The 19,088-nt window shown below is 43.2% G+C and overlaps 1 protein-coding gene across 1 annotated transcript in view; it reads right to left on the reverse strand.

Moving 5' to 3' along the window:
• The window catches only part of LOC121001879 (chloride channel protein C-like), a 230,135-nt gene extending 214,040 nt beyond the window's left edge, over positions 1–16,095 (reverse strand). The window contains exons 1-2 of the mRNA XM_040433111.1: positions 15,893–16,095; positions 3,176–3,227 (exon numbers count right to left, since the gene is read on the reverse strand). Of these exons, the coding sequence (XP_040289045.1) occupies positions 3,176–3,227; positions 15,893–15,902 (62 nt within the window). The 5' untranslated portion in view covers positions 15,903–16,095. The remainder of the gene's footprint in view (positions 1–3,175; positions 3,228–15,892) is intronic.
• Positions 16,096–19,088: the final 2,993 nt, after the last annotated feature.

Genomic DNA, 19,088 nt, shown 5'->3' on the forward strand with positions numbered 1-19,088 from the left:
ACAATTGCTATTTGTAAAGAAATAGCAGCAAAAGAACTGAAGCAGCGCCGCAGAGAACTGCGCTGGAGAAATGGTTGTTTAACATGTTTTTTTAATACATTTTAAGGCATTTTAGGCTTGTCCGAGATTTTTTATTAATTTAAGGGGATTTATGCTTTTAATAAATTTTCTTTGTATAATGAAAGCTTATGTAATTTTCTAATATATTTTCAGGGATTTTGTGACTTTTAGATTCAGATAAAAGAGTGTTGGCCCTGATATATGTACTGATACTTAATCCATCTATATTTACATGCTCTTCCCTACCTCTTATTGTGTTAGAACTTCTACATGTTACACTGTTACTACCAGTAGTTTTATAATTCAGAAACAACTATGCAGTGTCTGTAGAGAATGGCAGTGAATAGTAGAATCACCACACACTGCTTCCGACATAAAATGATACATGATGCTTACTGTAAACCAGAAATGATTGTTTTGCCTTGGAATATAACAAGCTCACATGCCTGGATTTCTCACCCAGACCGGCTGGCTCGCCTGATGAACTGTGTTCAGTAATATGCACTTCCCCGACAAAAAGGGCAAATTAAAAGAACAGGGAAGTTGTGAAAATATGTAGAAAATTGGTAATTATGTCAAGGATATTTCTGATGTGATGCAAAGAAAACTTAAAGGGTTTTCCTACGCGTAAAAGAGTCCTACTAACAAATATTGATTGCTGAGGGACCACTGCAGGGAACCCCACGAGTCACTACTATGTGGGACAGAAGCTTCCCATTCTTCCTCAGCAGCATATCTGCTGTGAGAAGGCGTTGGAGTGAGCTGCGGTCAAACATGCATAGTGCTGCGCTGTATATAGCATCTCTATAGGAGTATATAGACAGTCGAGTCAGAATGTTATGCAAATGAGTGTCCAAGGTGCCCAGAGGGGCGTTATTATCCTTCTCTGGAGCCCAGTAACTCCCCCGTACAGTGCCCAGCCCGCCTTCCTTTAGAGCCCAAGCACGACTGTTCCAGCATAAGTAACTGCCCAAACCCGAACTCTTTGCCGCTGCCGCCCCCCTCCGCTACGTGAAATCTCACGCAGGCGCAGTACCGTGGACTGCCTGCGCCACGTAGAAGCTCCTGAGGGCAACAGCTTCAAATGTGTCACTGGGCATGCACCGAGCATGCGCCGAGCCCAGTGATAAATTTAAAGCTATTGCCCTCAGGAGCTTCTACATCGCACATAGCTATGTCTACTGAGATGTGTGGGGGCTCATTTTTTATGGGACGATCTGTCATTTTTGACAATACCATTTTGGGGTGTGTATGACGATCACTTTTTATTCAATGTTCTTGGAGATAAAGTGATGAAAAACGCGAATTGGCCTTTTTAAAAAAATTTAAAAAACATATGGGCTAACTTTTTAAAATATTTTAATAGTATGGGCGTTTTCACATGCGGCGATGCCCATAATGCTATTTTTTTGTTTCTTTTTATTTAGGGGAATAGGGGTGATTTTAATTTTTTTATATTTTCAAAACTTTAAAAAAAATTTTTTACTTTTTGTTAGGTCCCCCAAGTGGACCACAACTTACAATCATCAGATGTAAATTGCTCCATTAGTCTGTATAGAAATCACTCTATCAAAATTCAGTGCTGCCATCTAGTGGCCGAAATTGGGATATACTAACAATGAGCCTGGAAGCCTAGTACAGGCTTTGGCTTATTCATAGAACAGGGTGCTTTTCCCGATCTCCGCTGGGGGAAAGCGCCCTTGGAGTGGAATCCCACACTTCTGGTTTTTAATACTCTCAGATGCCGTGAGTGAGGAGAACTCATTTCTGTGAGGGGGGGGGGGCATGTGGCTTATTCTGGGGCCATAAGGGTGAAGAACTGTTGCATTTTGGGGGGCACAATAGGGGTTGGATAACCCTTTTAACCAATAAGATACCAAAGGTTTTTTCATTTTTGCATTTTCATTTTTCTTCCCTAGCTTCCTTGAGCCATAACTTTTTTTATTTTTCCATTCACATATCCATATGAGGGCTTATTTTTTTGCAGTACAAGTTGTACTTTAATATGGCATACAATGTAGTGGGAAGCAGGGAAAAAAAATTCCTCTTATGGGTTTTTGTTCCTTTGCGGAAAATCTGACCCGTGTCCTTAATTCTCTGGGTCTGTAGGAATACAAAAGGGGTGTGGCATGGGAGGAGCCAGGACAGGTGGTGGGATGGTCCAGGGTGGGTAGTGGTCAGAGTTAGGGGGCCCAATTCAGATTCTTGCTATCGGGCCCATTGATTTCTATGTACGCCCATGATTGTGTCTTAAAGTCCGGTGCATCTTATAGTCCAAAAAATACTGTAGTTTGTATGACCTGCTATAGGGAATAAGGAAAAGAAAGTGACAAGCAGTCACAGAACATAGTTTTATCATCAAGTAGAAGTTATCGGATGTCATTGACTGTAAGGCAGAAGAGAGAGACAGCATCTAGAGAAGAAGGTTAGGAAATAATTCACTTTTCCCCCTGAGTCATATTAACATGACCTCGTCTGTTTTACAGAAACAAAAACTTAGACCATTTTTCTCTTGAGTTTTTCTTTATGGTTCCATCTAAATTTATTGAAAGGAGAGTGAGATGACAAGCATGTTCGTACTATTCAAAAGAAGAACAACAATAGTTCAAATAATCGTGTATAAAGCAAGGCTAACATAAGCCAAATCAGTTTATCTTGTGTAAAGACAAATCGGGTATGACAAACACACTGATATAGGAGGGGGGGGGGGTAGGGAGGGGAGGAAAGGTCAGGAAAACAAGGGAACGGAAAGAAGGAGGTGTTCCATAACACCGCAAGGCAAACGTACTACAAATTAGGATCTCGAATTTGAGTTTTTCTTTAAAAGACCGAGTTCAAGACAAGACAGTGTTTTTTCACTATGGCTTTTACAAGCTCTGTTAATTTTCTATGTAATGGATCAGTGAAGAATGGACCACAAATGGCTTCCGTGTCCTGTTCATGGTTTTCATGGACCTACTGAGTAAAATGAGTGCGTTCCGTCTGCAAAGCAGACCAAAGTTGTAGACCAATGTTGTTCGAAAATACATATGGAGAACCCAAACTGCAAACGGACATGATCAGTGACATGTGAATAAGGCCTTACTGCAAGCTTATAGCACCAGACTGAACTTACCGGGTTGATGGATTGGAGTCCTTAATTAGAGTATATCCAGACCTCCAGCAAGCTGCAGAAAAAAAAACGGACATTTAGAATTTCATGATTTTCAACAGTTAGCAATGGAAACTCAATAGGTAACTGTTCTGTGCGGAGTTGAGAACTTCATAGTATTTAATGGTAGTCTTGCTATGACAACCCATTTCCATATGCCCAATAAGAGATCTGTTTTTCTGTATATTACGACACTGACCTTATTATGGGTCTGCACCTTGGAAGCATTTCTTTATTTGTGCATCTTTCTGGCAGCTCTCTAGATTTACTTAGGGTTTTTAAATTATTTTCAACATGCAAGTTTATTGATGTGCTTTATTTTGTATATAAAGCATTTATATTTATTTTATGCACTTATATAGCGCTACTATATTCTGCAGCGCTTTACAGACATTAGTACGCGCTGTCCCCAATGGGGCTCACAATCTAAAGTCCCTAAGTATGTCTTTGGAGGAAACCGGAGTACCTGGAGGAAACCACACAAACTCCATGTGGATTCAAACCTAGGACACCAGTCCCTAGTGCTAACCACTGAGCCACCGTGCTGCACTGTGATGCTTTCTTGTTGTTGCAGTTAAATAAGCCATATTTCATATTTTAAAAGGGGATTGTCAAAATGAGACAACCATTGTTAGACCTTTTCTTTTACTATAAGAAAAGTAAAGATTTTACAACATGTGGACAACTAATCACTTCTACATCAAGAGTGGCTTAAAATAAATAGGGAGAGACTTCTGAAACTGTTTGTCCAAAGCAACAAATCATAGTGCAAGTTTCTTTTTTTTTTTTTTTATGTTTTATATAATTTACATTTTGTTCAAGTTTAACATTGGATCTAATCAGAAGAATAGGCAAGATAAACTAAAAGTAATGACCAGGAAATAGTGTAGGGAACAACAGTCAACTAATATTGCAAACTGTAGTGAAGTCCTTCAAATGGGGCCAATAGGCCGTCTAGATTGGTGGATATTAGAATAAAAGGAAGAAGGGTGGGAGAGAAGGAGCCACCCCTCATGGGTGGGCTACAAGTGAAATTGATAAACTCAGTAACAGAGGAAATGGGTAAACATGCATTGGGTTTGCAGGTTGGTCATAGCCCCCGGATACGAGCAGTGTATAACGTGAGAAAAATGAACCCAGCCAGCAAAGGAAGCAATATGGACAATCACAACACATTAGTAAGTGCCTTGTATTAACTTTATCTATATATATAAAGAAGGATGTTTATATGTACAGTATGTTTCGCGATCACTCAAAAACGCAACCATCGATTTCAACGAGACTTGGTATACACATCTCTTGCTACCTGGAAAGAAATCTCGTGGAGGTCACAGCTCTCTAGGACGTACCGTTCCTGAGATGTTCCCCAAAAATGACCTGCATTAGCCAATACAAGCCTGCAAGTCTTCCTGTTCATATCCCAACTGCCATACCTAGTAACATAGTAACATAGTACATAAGGCCGAAAAAAGACATTTGTCCATCCAGTTCGGCCTGTTATCCTGCAAGTTGATCCAGCCAATAGAAGCTCGCAGGCCCTTAGTCTCCACATACACACAGTTTTACTCCAGGTTTCCATAACAAGCCAGACATTTTTCTTCACTGCTGTAGGTCAGCTTTAGGCTAGGGCTACACAACGACAATAAGTCGCACGACACATAGGGCACAACTACACTGCTACATGTGTCACACGACATTGGTGCGACAATCCATATTGTTGAGACAAAATGTCGCGCGACACATGTCGTCGTGTAGCCCTAGCATTAAAGAGGCGGACTGCTGTGGAGGTCAATGTTAAGGGGCAGGATGCTGTGGAGGTCACTGTTAGAAGGGCAGGCGCTGTGGAGGTCTCTGTTAAGGGGGCAGGGAACAATGGACGTCACAGTTAAGGGGATGGTCCATTATGGAGGTCAGTGTTAGGGGCGGGGTGCTGTAGAAGTCACTATTAAGGGGGCGAGGTGTTGTGGAGGTCACATTTTAAGGTAACGGAGCTCTGTAGAGGTCACTGTTAAGGGGGGGCTATTGTGGAAATCACAGTTAACGAGACGGGGAACTATGGAGGTCACTAATAAAGGGGCAGCCGCTGTGGAGGTCACTGTTAGGCCTCTTGCACACAAACGTTTTTTTTTCCATTTACGTTCCGTTTTTTGCGTTCCGTATACGGAACCATTCATTTTAATGGATCCGCAAAAAAAACAGAAGGTACTCCGTATGCATTCCGTTTCCGTATTTCCATTTTTTCGTTCCGTTAAAAGATAGAACATGTCCTATTATTGTCCGCATAACAGACAAGGATAGTACTGTTTTAACAGGGGCCAGCTGTTCCGTTCCGCAAAAAACGGAATGCACACGGACATCATCCGTATTTTTTGCGGATCCGTTTTTTGGGGACCGCAAAAAAACTGAAAAAGCCATACAGTCGTGTGCAAGAGGCTTTAAATGAAGAGTGCGCTGTGGATGTTACTGTTAAGGGGGCAGGCCGCTGTAAAGGTCACTGTTAAAGGGGCGGGGTACTGTAGATGTCACTGTTATAGTGAATAATGTCAATATCTCTTAACGACACACAAACATTAAATTAAATAGATTAAATATACCCGTGCAAAGCCGGGTCCTTCTGTTAGTAATAATAATAATAAAACTCTTTATTTATATAGCGCAACATATTCTGCACTTTAAAATCAGAGAGAAGATATTTAGATCCTTATTTGATTTAAATGTTTCTGTTATCTTGATTCTCACATTAGTTCCTAGGAAAAGACTATAGAGGGGAAATTACAGAAATCGGCCATGATATCCTTAGCTCTACTTCACCATTGAAAGTTAATGTACTGTAGACACGTGTTCATCATGACATGCCTCCTTCTCGAACCTGTGGTGTAATTCTCTTTATCTGGCAGAACAGGAATGTCATGCCATGTTGACAGTAAACTCCATGCGTCTGAAGGTCCCTCAGTGACAAATATCGTCACTACCCAAAATTTGCAGGATGCGGACAACTAATCACTTATACATCAAGAGTAACTTAAAATAAATAGGGAGAGACTTCTGAAACTGTTTGCCCGAAGCAACAAATCATAGCACAAGTTTCTTTTTCTTTTTTTTATGTTTTATATAATTAAAATTTTGTACACACTCCAGCCACATGAGGTCTAGCATTGTCTTGCATTAGGAGGAACCCAGGGCCAACCGCACCAGCATATGTTCTCACAAGGGGTCTGAGGATCTCATCTCGGTAACTAATGGCAGTCAGGCTACCTCTGGCGAGCACATGGAGGGCTGTGCGGCCCTCCAAAGAAATGCCACCCACACCATTACTGACCCAATGCCAAACCGGTCATGCTGGAGGATGTTGCAGGCAACAGAACGTTCTCCACGGCGTCTCAAGACTCTGTCACGTCTGTCACATGTGCTCAGTGTGAACCTGCTTTCATCTGTGAAGAGCACAGGGTGCCAGTGGCGAATTTGCCAATATTGGTGTTCTCTGGCAAATGCCAAACGTCCTGCACAGTGTTGGGCTGTAAGCACAACCCCCACCTATGGATGTCGGGCCCTCATATCACCCTCATGGAGTCTGTTTCTGACCGTTTGAGCAGACACATGCACATTTGTGGCCTGCTGGAGGTCATTTTGCAGGGCTCTGGCAGTGCTCCTCCTGTTCCTCCTTGCACAAAGGCGGAGGTAGCGGTCCTGCTGCTGGGTTGTTGCCCTCCTACGGCCTCCTCCACATCTCCTGATGTACTGGCCTTTCTCCTGGTAGCGCCTCCATGCTCTGGACACTACGCTGACAGACACAGCAAACCTTCTTGCCACAGCTCGCATTGATGTGCCATCCTGGATAAGCTGCACTACCTGAGCCACTTGTGTGGGTTGTAGACTCCGTCTCATGCTACCACTAGAGTGAAAGCACCGCCAGCATTCAAAAGTGACCAAAACATCAGCCAGGAAGCATAGGAACTGAGAAGTGATCTGTGGTCACCACCTGCAGAACCACTCCTTTATTGGGGGTGTCTTGCTAATTGCCTATCATTTCCACCTGTTGTCTATCCCATTTGCACAACAGCATGTGAAATTGATTGTCACTCAGTGTTGCTTCCTAAGTGGACAGTTTGATTTCACAGAAGTGTGATTGACTTGGAGTTACATTGTGTTGTTTAAGTGTTCCCTTTATTTTTTTGAGCAGTGTATATAAAGAAGGACGTATATATGTATGTATTTATGTATGTATGTTCTGCGATCATTTAAAAACGCAACCATCGATTTAAACGAAACTTGGAGAATTCACAATAAATGGGTAGCTTAATTAAAACTTAACATTTAATAATGTCTATATAAGTTATATATAAGATCAATTGTGAATGTGGTCTCGAATATGTGGGTAAAACCGCCCGCGAATTACGACGACGGGTGGGAGAACATCTGGGTGATGTTAGAAACCATCGAGACACACCCTTGGCGAAACACGTCAATGCGGTACATGGTGGCGATGTATCAGGCCTGAAATGTATGGGCATTGAAGTGGTCGCACGTTCGAGTAGGGGAGGGGACTGGGACAGGAGGATCTTGCAGAGAGAGACCTGGTGGATCTTTTGATTGAAAACTGTGGTCCCCATGGGACTAAATGAGCAGCTGTCATTCAGCTGCTATATTGACCCCTAGGTCTCGCCGAACCTGCAGCATTGATATCCTCTTGTCCCCTCCCCTCCTCTTTCCTCTCCTCCTTAGATAGGTTTTTGTCTATTCACATATACTAGTTATTATCATCAGAATTGTATGTGATCTGGATATTTCACCATTTTTGTTTTTGTTTTTGCTGGATGTGGGTGACTATGCAGTAATTATATATAGTACAGATATTTTTGAGTGATTGGCCGATGAATACTCTTGCATTCCACCGTGATGTCTGAGAACTGTACAGACCTTGTGGTAATTTATTCTTTATTTGTACTCTGTTTTGTGCTGGGCCAGGTTTGCCCACTGGTGTAGCATAAACACTGTAACAAACCCGCCCCGAACGTGTGCAACATTGAGCATATTCTGGTGGACGCACTGTCTGCAGCGGCTACAATGGGCGCCACTCTGATGCTGGAGTCTCCGCCTCCTGGAGACGGCCGGCTGTCTGAGTGGCAGGTCTGTAGTATAGATACGCTGCTATACTGAGCGCTTCCTGGAACTGCACAGTCATGTGCCTGGGGATGTGAACAGGTGATGCCTCACGTGACCGGGTCGGATGACGCGGCATGACGCGAGTGGGCGGGAAATGGGCGGAGCAACAGGGTTTCAAAAAGGAGGCGGGAATGTCTCCTCATTGCCATTGCCATATGCAGGACGCCGAGGAGCAGCATCCGCCGCCTTGATCTGTGGACAGTTAACATCTAATGCTGTACAGATAAGTGATACTTGTGTCTTATGCACCTACCTAAAACTGCTGGTTAGCATGTAGGAGCACACGCATTTGAACAGCTTTTTGAATGTTTCCTGATGTGAATAGGTTTAGGAGAGCTGCTTTCAACATGTACTAGTTAAACACTCTAATGAACATCATTGAATTTGAGCTAGATCCAGGTTGCGTTTTATATACATCTGGACTTTATTCACACTGTTGAACAAATGTTTTTAAAACAGTTGAGTAGTGACCCTAACAGGTTTGGTCACATGAACTGAGGGGAAACCTGGCCATGAACACTTGTTTTTAAGGTGTTACTTGGCTTGGTTTGAATAGAAACCTGCTGAGGTCTGGATTAATAAACAGATATCACATGACCATCAGCATCCATGACTGACTGCAGCCCAACACTGCAGGGTGTTGTATGAAGCTTGGTCTTCTATTTATTCCCCATTGGAATAAAGTGACCTTTTTTGAGTGGTCACTGACATCATTTTCTGGTCCCCTGAGGAATCAGGAACCTCTGAGGAAACGCGTCGGGACTATTATTATTATTATTATTTTTGGATACGCGGTTATATCATGCATCTGCCAGTTTGTTGATTACATTGTACACTGTGGTTTCAGCCACAGTTGTTACTTGGCTTTATTGACTCCATCATACTGTCAGATATCTGCTAACTGCATGTCCATTACTATATATGTCAGATTGTTGGTTGTACTATCTTCTGCAGTTTTTATCTCCACTAGACTGCAGTTTAGTCCAATCAACTATATCATTCTGTCAGTTCACTTGCTCTCCTGCACCGATGGATTAGCTGAGGGAACCTACGGACCTTATTCTGTCTATCGGGCAAAGCTGGGCAGTCCACTTTTAGGGAGGGTGACGGCAGGGTTATCATAGTAGGGTAGTAGGACAGGGACTAGAGCAAGGGACACCTAGGGCGATCGACCCAGCATTGTGTCTCTCTTTCTATGCTTTTCTCCTCCTGCTCTATTTATACACCGCTATCCCTGCAGGTCCCTTTTCATCTCCTTGTGAGCATTAATTGCCAAGAGAGATAGCGCAGCCTCCTGCTGCAGTTTTTTGTATGTTTCATGTGTTTTGGGCACATTATTTTATCTATAGACATTATTAAATGTTAAGTTTTAATTAAGCTACCCATTTATTGTGAATTCTCTTGGATTAGAAGGGTTTAGCCCATTAGTACCGACAGTAGTTTGACCTACTTTAATTGGTTGTGTTATTTTGTTAAACAAAACTTGGTATACACATCCCTTGGTACCTGGAAAGAAATCTTGTGGGGGTCACAGCTCTCTAGCACGTACTGTTCCTGAGATATTCCCAAAAAAAGCAAATATGGCACATCACATGACCTACATTTGCCAATAGAAGCCTGCAGATATTTCTCTTCATATCCCAACTGCCATACACACGGTCACATGTTCCTTATCAGCCAATAGAAGCTCGCAGGTCCTTAGTCTCCACATACGCACAGTTTTACACCAGGTTTCCATAACAACCCAGCCATTTTTCTTCACTGCTGCAGGTCACCTTTAAAGGGGCAGGGAGCTATGGGTGACACTGTTAAGGGAGCTGAGTGCTGTGGAGGTGACAGTCCAGGGGGCAGGTAGGGTGGCCATTCAGGCCACCCTCAAAAGACGGACTTAAAAACCCCGCCCCCAGGACTCGCCTCAATCCGGTAAGGCCACGCTCCCTCCCATTCCGTAGCCAATAGGGATTGAAAAAAATGAAGGTAAAAATCAACTTCTGTCAGCTTCAGAGGTGGGAGGGAGGGGGACTTTCTCCCTGCAGCTTACACTCAGACAGCACAGTGCTGCTGTCTGAGAGTGAGCTGTTCAAAAGGACAAACCTGCGTGAGATATTCCAAAAAATGCATTAGCCAATAGAAGTCACATGACCCTTATCAGCCAATAGAAGCCCGCAGACCCTTAGTCTCCACATACACACAGTTTTACACCAGGTTTCCATAACAATCCAGCCATTTTTCTTCATTGCTGTAGGTCATCTTTAAAGGGGCGGGGTGCTGTAGAGGTCACTGTTATGGGGGATACTGTCGATATCTTTTAATGACATACACAAACATTAAATGAAATAGATGAAATATACCCGGGTGAAGCCGGGTCCTTCTGCTAGTCTATATATATAAAGAAGGATGAACATATGTATGTATGTATGTATGTATGTATGTATGTTCCGCGATCACTCAAAAACGCAACCATTGATTTCAATGAAACTTGGTATACATGTTTCTTGCTACCTAGAAAGAAATCTTGTGGGGGTCACAGCTCTCTAGGACATACCGTTCCTGAGATATTCCCAAAAAAATTACCTTTATTAGCCAATACAAGCCTGCAAGTTTTTCTCTTCATATCCCAACTGCCATACACACGGTCACATGTCCCTTAGCAGTCATAAGAAGCTCACAGGCCCTTAGTCTCCACATACACACAGTTTTACTACATGTTTCCATAACAACCCAGCCATTTTTCTTCACTGCTGTAGGTCAGCTTTAGGCTAGATCTACACGACGACAATAAGTCGCACGACACATAGGACACAACTACACTGCTACATGTGTCGCTCGACATTGGATGGATTTTTTGCAGCTGTCGTGTCGCAGTCGCAGCATGTCACATGTCGCAGTGTGACACCATAGCCTATCATTATAAAAATTGTTGAGACAAAATGTCGTGCGACACATGCCGTCGTGTAGCCCTGGCATTAAAGGGGCAAGGCGCTGTGAAGGTCACTGTTAAAGGGGCGGGCACTGTGGAGGTCACTGTTAAAGAGGCGTTCACCGTGGATGTTACTGTTGAGGGGGCAGGCCGTTGTGGAGGTCATTGTTAAAGGGGAGGGGCGGACACTGTGGAGGTCACTGTTAAGGGGGCATTGGCCCCTATTAAAGGGGCAACTGCTGTGGAGACCACTGTTAAGGCAGCAGGGTACTGTGGAGGTCACTGTTAAAGGAGTGGGGTGGGGTGAAACTCACTGTTAAAGGGGCAGGCTGCTGTGAAGGTCAAAGTTAAGGGAATGGGCTTCTGTGGAGGTCCTATTTTACAGTGGCGGGGCACTGTGGGGGGGGGCAGTGTTAAGGGGTTTGGGGACTATGGCGTTCACTGTTAAATGGTCAGGGTGCTGTAATGGTCACTGTTATGGGGGATACTGTCGATATCTTTTAACAACACAGACAAACATTAACTGAAATAGATGAAATATACCCGTGCGAAGCCGGGTCCTACTGTTAGATGGACACCTCCTAGAGAAAACACTAACTCCAGTCCTGACAGACTACCAGTATGAACAAGCCCCAAAGGTAGGCAAGTTCATACACCGGATACCTAGAATCCTATCTCACTCTATAGAACCCTGGAACTAATGTCAGGACTGAGTCTACCTGTTCCTCCAAAGGGAAGGATGAACAGGAGTCTCCCTCAGGCCTAATGACAAACAACAGGGAAAGGCAACACACACATTTATCAAAACAAAATACAAAAGGGAACAGAAACATTTATATTCAATGAAGCTTTGGTAGCACCAGGAACTCAGCCGAGAACCAAACACAAGCTAACCACAAGTCCAACAGAAGCTATAAACCGCATAGCATAGTGGAATAAACAACAATAAATAGGGAAGGTTAAATGACCACAATAGCAACACCTGGGGAAAGAAGGTGTGGCAAGCAGCAGAAAAAACAGAGACGTCATTTGGTCCAAAAGGAAAACATGTCAGATCAAACCACGTGTTGCCTGTCTCACAGATCTCCTGCCACCTGTCGCGCGAAAGTCCGTGACTGCTATTGATACAATAGCTCAGAGTATATATGGCTCACAGTATAAATGGAAACTATTGCTGACATGGTAATAGACACTATAATGGTTGGCTCTATTGTAGGGGCACTGAAATGGCAGGACTGATACTAAAATCGGTACTACTCTTTGGGCACTTACATATGATCAGCACTATTATATAGGAAATACATTGGTACAAATATCTTTTGGCACATGCAATATATGTTACAGGGAATATTGTATCAGCACTATGGAACTGATACCTGGTCACGTCTGGGTGGATATTGGTACTTTGCGTGTCCTCATAGAAAGAAAGTATGTGGTTATGTTTTAGTTTGCTGGACTCCTTACATTTTTTTTCCATTTTCATATTACTACTGTGCATTTGTTTAGTGATATACTTAGATGCACCAATACTCACTGCATTCAACCTTGTCTCCATAGTTTCACGTAAGGCAGGTTACAATGCAGTCCTAAACTCCACCCATGCCACTGTCTACCTACTTAGATGATCTACCCTAAATGGCGGCTCCCAACTCAGCAACAGACACTAACTTTTCTAAGAGACTTTAGAGGGGTAGTCAGACAAACCAGGTCAAAAACAGATGGGAACGGCAAGAACAAATCAGAGTTCACATCCAGAACCACGAACAAGCCAAAGTGTAAACCAGAGAGTAACATCAAGACCAGAACAAGAGACAAACACAGATAATACCAAGTAGGGTCAGCACCGGGAGAAACGTCAATGATTAAATCATCAGTCAGAGGCAAAGTCAAAAGGCAAATCCAAGGTCAGAAATCCAGGGATCCGAGATATACAGCAAAGGACGCATCTGATATAGGAAGACCAATCACAAACGACTGTGGCCAGCAGTTTCCTGATTAAATATCTCTCTGTAAGGAAGCAGCTGTACCGGCGCTGAGCCTGATTGGCCTGACATCCCTGCTCTCTGATAGGTCAAGCCCTCCTAATGTCAGTATGCACAGGACACGCGCCAAACATGGTTGGCCTACTGTCCCTGCACACTGATAGGCTGACCAGCCCTGCCGGCTGACACGGCAACGGCGCAACGATGGCAACGCCAACAAAGATAAGCCGGACTCGCCATAGGAGCACGGCCAGGTGAGTATATGACCCAACATACAAAGTTATTGGCCTCCCTAATGTCATGTGGAGTGTTTTACTGACTTAAAGTTAGACCTGGATTAAGAAAATGGGCACAAGAAATAGCACCAGACTTGCCCATTAGATGTGCCTGATATTGTAGGCCTGATCCACTCAAGACCCTTTAAATGACAATGTGTGTTTTAAGATACAGTCAGGTCCATAAATATTGGGACATGGACACAATACTAACATTTTTGGCTCTATACACCACCACAATGGAGTTGAAATGAAACTAGATGTGCTTTAACTGCAGACTGTCAGCTTTAATTTGAGGGCATTTACATCCAAATCAGGTGAACGGTGTAGGAATTACAACAGTTTGCATATGCGCCTCCCACTTGTTAAGGGGCCAAAAGTAATGGGACAGAATAATAATCATAAATCAAACTTTCACTTTTTAATACTTGGTTGCAAATCCTTTGCAGTCAATTACAGCCTGAAGTCTGGAACGCATAGACATCACCAGACGCTGGGTTTCATCCCTGGTGATGCTCTGCCAGGCCTCTACTGCAACTGTCTTCAGTTCCTGCTTGTTCTTGGGGCATTTTCCCTTCAGTTTTGTCTTCAGCAAGTGAAATGCATGCTCAATCGGATTCAGGTCAGGTGATTGACTTGGCCATTGCATAACATTCCACTTCTTTCCCTTAAAAAACTCTTTGGTTGCTTTTGCAGTATGCTTTGGGTCATTGTCCATCTGCACTGTGAAGTGCCGTCCAATGAGTTCTGAAGCATTTGGCTGAATATGAGCAGATAATATTGCCCGAAACACTTCAGAATTCATCCTGCTGCTTTTGAATAGAGCCAAAAATTTCAGAATTGTGTTGATGTCCCAATATTTATGGACCTGACTGTATATATTTAACTTCTATCACACCCACAACTAGAATGGTCATATAATGCAGATTAAAAATGAAATAAATAAAACATGATTATTATGAATATGATTATCTCTCAGAAACAAGACTATCAAATGTGTTGTATAATCTGTATACAGAACAGAGCAGGCACATATACAGAAAGCAGAGCTTGTCAATGCGCACAAATCGTTGTGATATCGCCATTTGTTATCTAAGGGTTTTACATGGCATTGTAGGTAAGGCTAGTTTCACATATTCAGTAAGAGATCCGGAAGCTGTTCCGGCAGTGAACAGCCTGCCAGAGCTCTCTGGATCCAGCATTGCCGATCGGTACCAGAATGCCTGCCAGCCCGATTAACTATAATGGGGTCTGGTGGAGAGCTGGGTCCTACCCATCAAATATGTTGAGAATTGGCTGGACAAAAAACACTGCTACTATTAAGGGTGGTTTCACACACAGCGGTTTTTGCTTGAAAGCCACCACCGCAGTTTTGATGCAGTTTTGATGCAGGCAGCAGTTTTTGTCGGACGGATTCTGAGGATATTTGCCAGGTAGCAGCCGGATCTCAGCCAGAACCCATTATAGTTCATGGGGCCGGCGGGCATTTCGATACCGATTGGCAATGCAGGAACCAGAGAGCTCCGACTTAGGCTACTTTCACACCAGCGTTTTTGCTGGATCTGGCAAGGCTCAGCAAAAATGCTTCCGTTACTGATAATACAACCATCTGCATCCGTTCTGAACGCATCTGGTTGTATTATCCTTTACATACCCAAGACGGATCCGTCATGAACTCCATTGAAAGTCAATAGAGGACAGATCCGTTTTCTATTGTGTCAGATTGTGTCAGAGAAAATGGATCCATCCCCATTGACTTGCATTGTGGGTCATGAGGGATCCGTCTTGCTCCGCATCCCAGGACGGAAAGCAAAACGCAGAATGCAGTATGAGAACGGAACGGAATGCATTTTGGAGAGTTTCGTTCTCTTCAGTTACGTTTTGTCCCCATTGACAATGAATGGGGACAAAACTGAAGCGTTTTTTCCTGGTATTGAGACCCTATGATGGATCTGAATACTGGAAAATATTAACCCTGGTGTGAAAGTAGCCTAAGCCCAAATGACAAGTTTAACGCAAACAGAGCTTTTTTTTCTGATTCAGAAAAACACACAGAAACGTTTTTTGAGGCAATTTTTCATGCAGGGTAGAAGTGGTTTCAAAAGTAATGGAAAATCTAAAATAAGGACTTGTACACCTTCTGGATCCAGTGGCTTCTTTAAGCAAAAACCGCTGTGTGTGAAACCACTCTTAATAGTATGATACTCACATCTAATAATTCATTTGTTAAAAAGAAACACAAAATGTAACAGATATTTGATATGAATTTGAACAGTAAAAAAAAAGCTATATACAACTGCACACTTAAGCCTTATTATATATTACGACAATAGATTGTTACCTGAAATCATGGTGTGTAGGATAAATTATGATGATCCCTTTGATTTAACACTTTTTAGAAGAGTTCCTTGTATGGACCGTAGGTTTGTCCGGTCTGAAAGCTTCTCTGTGTAGCCCACTCTGTTATTCCATCAACAGTTTTACTGGGTAAAAAAATAACTAAGTTTCATTTTGTCTTGTTTATAGTCATAACAGGAGACAGAAGCCTCCACACTTGTCCCACTGCTCCCCTCCCCAGCATACTACTGCAAACTACATCTAACCCCTTTATCTTAAAAGGATTGTCCAAGTTAATTTTTTTAAGTAGGGAAGGTATTAGAATCATAAAAAAAAAAGTATACTCACCACCCAAACCCCTGTATATTGCAAATGACCGCTGCAGCCTATCACTGGTCCCGTCCCATATACCTCTGAGGCCAGTGATTGGATGCAGAATAGGGGGACATAATCGCTGCAGCCAAAAACATGATTCCATGGCTTCAGAGGAAGGAAGGATCAGATCATGAACACTTACTCCAGTAAAGGGGAATGTCGTAATAAATGGAGTATTTATCACTAGACAATACAGTTATTTGTAAAGATGCTCCAAATTTAGCAAACAACGTACCATGATACATTTGGCATAAATAACATCAAGTAAAACTGATTTCAAACATTTTCCTCCATAGTTACCAGCAGCTGAGCGTGCAGCTTACCATGGCGTTCTTCCATGTGACCGTAAGGACGGAGATGTTTATAGTGATAGCTAGTAAAGCATTATTCACACGTCAGTGTTTGGTCAGTGATTTCCAGCAGTGATTGTGAGCCTCCACAGACATAAGGTATAAGGGAAAGATCTGCTCCTGTTCTGTGTTTAGAGCCGCACCTGGTTTTCGGCTCAAAATCACTGATGGAAATCACTGACCTAACACGGACGTGTGAATGAGGCATAAGTGTTTCCATCCTTATAGCAATGTCTAAAGATACAGAGGAGCAAAAAACATAGTTAGAGGGCAATAAAATAACAATGTAATTTCACCTGCTGAAAACCTCACCATGATTATTGCTGCTAACGGACAAACTTGGTTCTGAAGTTAAATGAGCCTGGCCAAGCACAACTGTCTAGTCTAATAATAATCTAATATATAAAGCTGAGTGTATGTGTGTATGTCCGCTAAAGGAATCCGCACCGTCGCATTTACAATCACGACATTTGGCACACAGGTACATCAGGTGTCCGGGAAGGTTTTAGACCGGGACTCAGCTCTCTAGGACGTACCGTTCCTGAGATATTCCCAAAAAATCCATTAGCCAATAGAAGCTTGGTCACATGACCCTTATCAGCCAATAGAAGCTCGCAGATCCTCCAGTCTCCACATACACAGTTTTACTCCAGGTTTCCATAACAACCCAGCCATTTTTCTTCACTGCTGTAGGTCAGCTTTAAAGGGGCAGGGCGCTGTGCATGACACTGTTAAGGGAGTGGAGTGCTGTGGAGGTCACAGTTAAGGGGGCAGGTAGGGTGGCCATTCAGGCCACCCTCAAAAGACGGACTTAGAAACCACGCCCCTAGGTCCCGCTAAGCCATGCCCTTGACCCGGTTAGATCACGCCCCCTCCCACTCCGCAGCCGACAAGGATTGAAAAAATGCAGGTAAAAATCTACTTCTGTCAGCTGCAGGGGTGGGAGGAATGGTGACTATCTCCCTACAGCTCACGCTCAGACAGCACAGTGCTGCTGTCTGAGAGTGAGCTGTTCAAAACGACATCCCTGTGTCCGTCCAGGCCCTGCGCCAGACAGAGGACAGGTAGTCTGAAACCGGACTGTCCGGCCTAAAACTGGACCTCTGGCCATCCTAGGGGCAGGCTGCTGTGAAGGTCACATTTAAGGAGACGGTCCGCTATGGAGGTCAGTGTTAAGGGGCAGATTGCTGTAGAGGCCACTGTTAAGGGGACGGGGTGTTGTGGAAATCACTGTTAAGGAGATTGGGTACTATGGAGGTCACTAATAAAGGGGCGGCCACTGTGGAGGTCACTGTTAAGGGGGCGGGATGCTGTGGAGGTCACTAGTAAAGGGGAGGGATGCTGTGGAGGTCACTGTTAAAGGGGTGGGTGCTGTGGAGGTCTCTGTTAAGGGGGCAGGGAATGATAGAGGTCACATTTAAGGGGACGGTCCGCTATGGAGGTCATTGACTTGCATTGTGGGTCATGACGGGGCGGGGTGCTGTAGAGGTCACTATTAAGGGGGCGGGGTGTTGTGGAGGTCACATTTTAAGGTAATGGAGCTGTGTAGAGGTTATTGTTAAGGGTGCGGATTATTGTGGAAATCACTATTAACGAGACGCGGTACTGTGGATGTTACTGTTAAGGGGGAAGGCCACTGTGGAGGTCACTGTTAAAGGGGCGGGGTACTGTAGATGTCACTGTTATAGTGGATACTGTCGATATCTTTTAACGACACACAAACATTAAATGAAATAGATGAAATATAACCATGCGAAGCCGGGTCCTTCTGCTAGTAATAACAATAATAATACTCTTTATTTATATAGCGCAACATATTCTGCACTTTAAAATCGGAGAGAAGATGTTTAGATCCTTATTTGATTTGAATGTTTCTGTTATCTTGACTCTCACATTAGTTCCTAGGAAAAGACGATACAGGGGAATTTACAGAAATCGCCCATGATATCCTTAGCTCTACTTCACCATTGAAAGTTAATGTAGACACGTGTTCATCATGACATGCCTCCTTCTCGAACCTGTGGTGTAATTCTCTCTATCTGGCAGAACAGGAATGTCATGCCATGTTGACAGTAAACTCCATGCGTCTGAAGGTCCCTCAGTGACAAATATCGTCACTACCCAAAATTGTGCAATGTTTCCCTACTGAACTGGTCTGTGGCAAACTCAAAAGACTACAAAACAAGAAACAAGCGCTGTGACGATTCACATTCTGTAGGGAAATCCTGGGCTGGTAAAATATCAATGTTGAACAGTTACTATGAGTTAGCTTTTTTTCCTTCCCCCCATAACTTTTAAAATTTTCATTTCACATAGACGTACGAGAGTTTTTTTTTTGCAGGACGAGCCATATTTCACCATGTCCTGTAATAAAAAATATGAAAAGGTGAGGTGAAAATTTAAAAAACAAATAAAATTTTGTGATTTTTTCTTTTTCTTCTTATGCCTTTCACTGCATAACACTACAAATTACAT

This window comes from Bufo bufo, chromosome 5, assembly GCF_905171765.1.
Source record: "Bufo bufo chromosome 5, aBufBuf1.1, whole genome shotgun sequence".
Taxonomy (NCBI): domain Eukaryota; kingdom Metazoa; phylum Chordata; class Amphibia; order Anura; family Bufonidae; genus Bufo; species Bufo bufo.